The sequence below is a fragment of the Arachis ipaensis genome, chromosome B07 (assembly GCF_000816755.2).
Source record: "Arachis ipaensis cultivar K30076 chromosome B07, Araip1.1, whole genome shotgun sequence".
NCBI classification, from domain to species: Eukaryota; Viridiplantae; Streptophyta; class Magnoliopsida; order Fabales; family Fabaceae; genus Arachis; species Arachis ipaensis.
This window is the reverse complement of record NC_029791.2, coordinates 10,169,511-10,177,205: the sequence shown is the minus strand read 5'-3', so window position 1 is coordinate 10,177,205 and position 7,695 is coordinate 10,169,511. Positions and strand designations below refer to the sequence as shown.

The 7,695-nt window shown below is 35.0% G+C and overlaps 2 protein-coding genes across 2 annotated transcripts; one reads left to right on the top strand and one right to left on the bottom strand.

Moving 5' to 3' along the window:
* LOC107606634 (probable LRR receptor-like serine/threonine-protein kinase At3g47570) lies at positions 220 to 7,113 on the top strand. Its single transcript, XM_021107290.1, has 2 exons — positions 220 to 3,101; positions 6,162 to 7,113. The coding sequence occupies exons 1-2, from the start codon at positions 410 to 412 to the stop codon at positions 6,518 to 6,520; spliced, it is 3,051 nt and encodes a 1,016-aa protein (XP_020962949.1). The 5' UTR covers positions 220 to 409; the 3' UTR covers positions 6,521 to 7,113.
* Positions 6,633 to 7,264, bottom strand: LOC107606635 (pleckstrin homology domain-containing protein 1-like). The gene has a single exon (XM_016308675.2). It carries the CDS (start codon positions 7,262 to 7,264, stop codon positions 6,836 to 6,838), a length of 429 nt encoding a protein of 142 aa, XP_016164161.1. The 3' UTR covers positions 6,633 to 6,835.

The following is a 7,695-nucleotide window of genomic DNA, read 5'->3' as shown; positions in this document are numbered from 1 at the left end:
TTTTAATTTGCTATAAGTATTAAAATTAAAGTACAGAGAAGAAAGATCGTGGAGTCCTCCCAAGTCAACTTGCAAGTCTTGGTCTTCCGACGATAACATATCCGCCCTGTGCACTCCCTTTCCATTCACATGCACACAAATTTCCAAAATTGTTTATATATTTATTAATATCCGTTTCATTATTCAAGTATTGTTGTAGTGTGTACAGTAAATGTTTTTAGATTGATTTTTATTAATCCTATAATGAAGCAAATTAGAAATCTATATAAGAGAGTTTCAAGCAACTACTATGGTATACTTTCTTCACCATTGCCCTCTTCTGTATAACAGTTAGAGCTATTGAAGTAACAACACTAGTACTACATTTTTCTTCACCAATCACCATCGTCCTCTTCTATATACTTACACAATGCTCATATTGTCACCGTCACACTACAACAAAATAATGGTGTCTCTCATCATGTTTCTCCTATCTATGGCTTCACAAACCTTGGCTGTGAATGTGGCCTTGAGTACCGAGACTGATAAGATTGCTTTGCTTGTTTTGAAGGACAAGCTTACCAATGGCGATCCTCATGCTCTGTCATCATGGAATGAGTCTCTCCATTTCTGTGCATGGGAGGGCATTACATGCAGTCGCCGTCACATGAGAGTCTCAGCCTTGCAACTTCAAAATCAATATTGGGGAGGTACTATTGCGCCATCTTTGGGAAATCTGACGTTCCTAAGGGTGATCAATCTTACTAACATCAACTTGCATGGTGAGATTCCAAGAGAAGTTGGTCATTTGAAGAGACTGCAGTTTCTTGGCTTGAGCAACAATAATCTTCATGGAGAGATTCCTATAGAGATGATAAATTGTTCAAGCCTTGAGGTAATTATAATGTGGCAAAATAATCTAACTGGGAAAGTTCCTTCATGGTTGGGTTCTATGATGCAACTCACTCATCTGGGGCTTGCAGTCAACAATTTTGTTGGTAGTATCCCGCCTTCTTTGGGAAATCTTTCATCCCTTGAGGCGTTGTCACTTGGAGTTAATCATTTGGAAGGAAGAATAACTCCAGCTTTGGGTAGGTTGTCAAATTTGAAATTTTTGAGTTTAAGTTCAAATAATTTTTCTGGCCAAGTTACTCCTTCACTTTATAACCTTTCAAATATTCAAGTTCTTGATTTCGCTCGCAACCACTTAATGGGTACTCTTCTCTCAAATATACCTCTGGCCTTTCCCAATCTTAAGATGTTTACGTGTGGAGGGAACCGATTCATCGGTACTTTTCCATCTTCAATATCCAACCTTTCTGAGTTGCAACTATTTGATATCTCAGTAAATAATTTTCATGGACCAATTTCTCCTACCCTAGGGAGTTTACACAAACTCCAGATATTTAACGTTGGTCATAATAGATTCGGAAATGGAAGAGATCACGATTTGGATTTTCTTTTCTCATTGACTAATTGTACTCAATTGCAGAACCTAGACTTTTATGAAAATTATTTAGGGGGAGTATTGCCAGATATCATAGGCAACTTATCAACCAATCTTGTTTTGCTTGATATGGCGTTGAATCAAATATCTGGAAGGATACCAGAAGGAATTGGAAAACTAGTCAACCTAGCAACACTTGATATGGAGGAAAATTTCCTTGGGGGAACAATTCCAGATTCAATGGGAAAGCTAAAAAATCTGGGAGAGTTGTGGTTGAGTGAAAATAAGTTCTATGGCAACATCCCTCTTGTCATTGGTAACCTTACTATGTTGTCTGACGTTGATCTGAGCTCAAATGAATTTGAAGGACTCATTCCTTTTACACTTGGATACTGCACCAACATGCAAAAATTTTCTGCATCTGAAAACAACTTAAGTGGTAACATACCCAATCAAACATTTGGCAACCAGCAAGGCTTAATACAGTTGTTACTATACTCCAACTCTTTTACCGGCCCCATTCCTTCTGATCTTGGAAACTTGAACCATCTTTCCATCTTGGATTTACAAGATAACAAGCTCATTGGTGAGATTCCCACGAGACTTAGTGCTTGCACTGCTTTAACAGAGCTCGTACTAGAAAGAAACTCATTCCATGGAAGTATACCTTCATTCTTGGGATCTCTACTATCCCTTGAAATCTTAGACCTTTCTAATAACAACTTCTCAAGCACAATCCCTCATGAACTTGTGAATCTCACGTTTCTGAGTATGTTGAACGTATCTTTCAACCATCTCTATGGTGAAGTCCCGGTAGGAGGAGTATTTAATAATGTCACAGCAATATCACTCGTTGGAAACAAAGATCTTTGCGGTGGGATACCTCAATTGAATCTTCCTGCATGCCCTATGTTGCCCTCACAGAAGAGATCTCTCAAAAAGAGAGTCATCCTCTTCATTGCATTTGGAGGGGTTCTAATCTCTTTTGTAGCTTTTATTAGTATATATCTCTTCAAGAAAAAGGCAAAAAATTTATATACTACTTCTCTAGCTTTGCAATATGGCTATGTGAAGGTTTCTTATAGAGAGCTACATCAAGCAACAAATGGATTTTCTTCATCCAATTTAGTTGGCACAGGAAGCTTTGGCTCTGTGTATAGAGGAATCCTTGTCCATTTTGAGAGGCCTGTTGCTGTGAAGGTGTTGAATCTTCAAACACGGGGGGCATCAAAGAGTTTCATGGCCGAATGCAAAGCTTTAGGAAAAATCAAGCACAGAAACCTTGTCAGCATACTGACTTGTTGTTCAAGTGTTGATTACAAAGGGAATGATTTCAAGGCCATAGTGTTTGAGTTCATGCCTAATGGGAGTCTAGAAACCTTGTTGCACAACGCTATTGAAGATAGCGAATCCACAAATATGAGTCTCAACCTTATGCAGAGAGTAAATATTGCTCTTGACATAGCTTTTGCATTGGATTATCTTCACAATGGTTCTGGGGAAGCTGTGGTTCACTGCGATGTTAAGCCAAGCAATGTTCTACTTGATAATGAAGTTGTTGCCCACTTGGGAGACTTTGGATTAGCTAGACTCATTCATGGTGACGCATGCCGTTCTAGCAGTAATCACGCTAGCTCCTCTGCAATTAAGGGAACCATTGGATATATTCCGCCAGGTAAGTTTCTTTTGATATATCTAATAATATATATCTTTTGGAAAATGTTTTGCTTAGATTTCTCCTTTTGCATATTGTAGCAACAAGACAATTTGTCAAATTAAATAACTGTTTTGCTTTTGACATGATATTTTTACTATATGCTTTTGCCGATCCCTTTGTCCCAAGCAATTTAATTATCAAGTATTTATGGCAATCATCCCTTTAATATATTTAATTTATTGAACTGAAAATAATTAGTTTATAATGACGATATTATTGCATTATTTCTGTTGTCCCTTTTTTCAACTTTTTGTTTGAATCAAACAGAGTATGGAGCAGGATCTCCAGTGTCAGTAGAAGGAGACATGTATAGTTATGGAATTCTTCTTTTGGAGATGATCACCGGAAAGAAGCCAACTGATAGCATGTTTGGTGAAGGTCTAAGCCTACACAATTTCTGTAACATGGCAACTCTAGATGGAATCACTGAGATTGTTGATTCAAGATTGCTCATTCCAATTGATCATCAAGAAGGAAGGGTTACACAACAGCAAAATATGGAAGACACCATTCAAGAATGTCTTGTGTCCTTTGCTAGTATTGGAGTTGCATGTTCTCAAGAGTTTCCTAATCAGCGAATGAGCATAAAAGATGTCATAACTGAATTGCTTGCAATCAAGCAAAAGCTATCATGCTAATAACTGCCGTTGTCAATCATGATGACAACTCGCTGCACTATACATTTCAATTTCTGTGCTTTTATGTTCTCTATTAGTGTGCTTTTAATGTGGTATGTAACATTTTAAGTTTATGCGCTCTGTCCTCTGTATTAGTGTGTCATTTGCATCAGTTCAAGGCTTTATATATCTTCAATTAATATCTATTTATTTCTATCCATTTATTATCTATTTATAATTTATAATATATAAAAGAAAAAACCAACATAGTATTATATTAAAACCTTGACACATAATGCTCCATAGTCCACACCATTATCATATCATCGTAATCTTATTATTGGCAATCTCTCATTCACTCATGGTCACTCACTACTTGTTAATTATTGTGTATGTTGTAACCAGTTTATTTAAGAAATAGAAACTAATAACACTTAAATCTAATTAAAAAGATCATTCACAATTAATAATTATACATTTGATTAAATATTTCTTTATCAAAGACAATTACACAAATATAATCCAAATAATTGAAAAAATTAGAAAAAAAAAATTGATAACAAGTAAAAATTTATTTTATTCTTTGATAAGAATTATAATTACTCTTTTATTTGAAAAAGAATTTAAGAAATTACACAAAATCATACACATTTATAATCAATTCCACAAAGAAACTTCAAGTAGACTTTTTGAAGAAAACCTTTTTGGTAAACATAAACACATACAAAGCTATGTTCAATTGCATAAACACAATCCAAATAATTCTTTTAAAGTGTTGTTTGGATAAAATGTAAAGAAAATATTGCAAAAATTTTATGGCAAGTGAAAATATAATTTTGTTCTTTGAATAAAAAGAAAAACACGATTCTTTTATTTAGGAAGAAAAAACGAAGAAGTTATATGAAAATATACAAAGCTATCACTCAATTACTCACATTCGCTAAAAAGACGTAAAAACCTTTAAAAAAATATATTATTTTTCACAATTTTCATAAATTCATAATTTACAAAATGTGAATACTTTTCGTACAACACATTCAAGCTTGCTTTTGCTTCAAGTTATATTAGATAGCAAAGTTTTTATTGTCTAGTATAAAATTTATTAGTATACTTTAATTTTATGAATTTCATAAGAAGCCGTAGTTCATTGTGATATAAAGCCAAGCAATGTTGTAGTTGATGATGAAGTTGTTGCTCACTTGGGAGACTTTGGATTAGCTAGGCTTGTTCATGGTGCCGCAAGCTGTTCTAGCAGTAATCAAGCAAGCTCTTCTGCAATTAAGGGAACCATTGGATATATTCCCCCAGTTCAGTGTCAGTTTCTCTTGATATATCTTACAATATCCTTCTGAAATGTTTTTCTCATATTTCTTCCTTTATAATCATATCTAAGTAATTTTAGTATCAAGTATTTATGGCAATCAACCCCTTAATATATTTACTTTATTGAACTGAAAATAATTAATTTATAATGATGATATTATTGCATTATTTCTCTTCTCCTTTCCTGAAATTTTGTTTAAATCAGAGTATGGAGCAGGTGGCTCAGTGTCAGCAGAAGGAGACATATATAGCTATGGAATTCTTCTTTTAGAGATGCTCACTGGAAAGAAGCCAACTAATAGCATGTTTGGTGAAGATTTAAGCCTACACAATTTCTGTAACATGGCAACTCTAGAACGAATCATTGAGATTGTTGATTCAAGATTGCTCATTCCAATTGGTGAAAAAGAGAGAAGAAGGGTCACAAGTCAGCAAAATATGGAAGGCACCATTGGAGAGTGTCTTGTGTTGATTACAAAGGGAATGATTTCAAGGCCACAGTGTTTGAGTTCATGTCTAATGGGAGCCTAGAAACTTTGTTGCACAACACTATTGAAGATAGCGACTCCACAAATCCGAGTCTGAACCTTATGCAAAGGGTAAATATTGCTCTTGATTTAGCTTTTGCATTGGATTATCTTCACAATGATTCAGGGGAAGCCATAATTCATTGTGATATTAAGCCTAGCAATGTGCTTCTTGATGATGATATTGTTGCCCACTTAGAAGACTTTGGTCTAGCAAGACTTGTTCAAGGGGACAGAAGCTATTCTACCAGTAATCATGGAAGTTCCTCTACAATTAAGGGAACCATCAGATATGTTCCACCAGGTAAAAGTGCTCTTGATAACTTTTGGTAATATTTGTCTACTATTTCTTCAAATTAATTCATGTATTATTATTTGTTAGATTCATGATACTATCATGCATAATTGCATTAATTTACTTATGATATCTACCTTATTATGGCAATCAACTTCTTGAAATATTTATTAAACTGAAAATAACTTGTCTATAATCATTATGTTGTTGCGTTATGTCTATTCTTCTTCCCTTATCATTTGTTGGAATCATTTAGAGTATGGAGCAGGTGGACCAGTATCACCACAAGGAGACATCTATAGATATGGAATTCTTCTTTTGGAAATACTAACCGGAAAGAAACCAACAGATGACATGTTTGGTGAAGATCTAAGCCTACACAAGTTTTGTAAAAAGGCAATTCCAGAAAGAATCACTGAGATTGTTGATTCAAGATTGTTAATTCCGTTTGGTGAAGGAGAAAGAAAGATCACGCAAAAGCAAAGTATCAAGGAGTGTATAGTGTCCTTTGCCAGGATTGGAGTTGCATGTTCTCAAGAGTTTCCCACTCGACGGATGAACATTAAAGATGTCGTAATGGAGCTGCATGCAATTAAACGCAAACTGCTTCCATAAATAGGTGTCATGATTATGAGAAACATTTAGCTGCTTTGAGTTGGATTATCCTTCTTCTTTTTTGTGAATTATTGCGTGTTGTCTGTGTTCTCTTCTCTACCATTTACAAGGATTAAGGAATAATACTTGCTCACAAATTTATTACCATCAATCTTGGTTTATATAAGAAACTATATCATTATATGTTCGTTCTCTTCAATTACAGTAATGTGAGATAACAATTCAACACGATTCATTAATATACACAAATAGAAAAGGGCAAAAGAGAGGTTTGATTTGTCGATTTACCGAAACAGATTGCAGGCGCGTGAGGAATCATCGCTTGTCGTAATCGACGATCTCATTGTCAGTGACGGATCTAGAATGCTGAACAATGGAGCGACCAATAGAGTTGATCCAATCCTCCTTCTCCTTCTCCGAATCGGCGATGAAGTACATCGTCTCGTAGCGCGAGGATAGCTCGAACGCGCAAGGCTTGTTGATCGCGTCCTCTGCGCCCTTAACGGTAAGGTAAGACGCGACGGGAATGACGCCGCGTGGCTTTGACGCGCGCGTGACGGTTGAGTCTTTGAACCAGAAAAGCTCCCCTTGCTTGAGGACGAACCAGCGACGGCGCCACGTTTTGATGTACTCTCCCTGCTTTGTTAGCCAGCCGGTTCGCTCAGGGTTCGACCAGAACTCGATGGCGTCGTGGTCCGCGGTTGCCGGATTCACAAATGTATAGTGACTACTTTTTTTATACATATAATATTTTATTAAAATTATTTATGAAAAATTGTGTTGAAAATTTTGATTTGGAGGAAAAGTTGTGAAAGGTAAGTATGTATTTTTTTTTTTTTTAATTCTTTACATAGACTACCCATTGTGTTAAACTCAAAGTGTGTATCATGGGTTCTGTTGTTAACATGTATTTTTTTTTTCTTTTATTCTATTTTTTATCGGTAACTTTACAAATATATTTAATTATAAATCATATCAAAATTTTAAAGTGATCAATAAACAAGAACACAATGAGTATTGAAATTTTAAAATAAATACGTTAGATGTGTCACCCTGAAATTTATGAAGGTCTTTTAAATGTTATATTAATAGAATTAAAGAGAATTTAGTCGAATTTTTCTTTTTATTTTTTTCTGTACAATCTTATTTCTACCTAAAATTTTTAATCTTCCTTA

Bases quoted from the DNA above. Each gene is read 5' to 3' on its own strand.
- LOC107606635 (XM_016308675.2), bottom strand. From the start codon at position 7,264: ATGTATAAAAAAAGTAGTCACTATACATTTGTGAATCCGGCAACCGCG.
- LOC107606634 (XM_021107290.1), top strand. From the start codon at position 410: ATGCTCATATTGTCACCGTCACACTACAACAAAATAATGGTGTCTCTC. The intron at 3,102-6,161 runs GTAAGTTTCTTT...GGAATCATTTAG, and splicing joins CATTGGATATATTCCGCCAG to AGTATGGAGCAGGTGGACCA.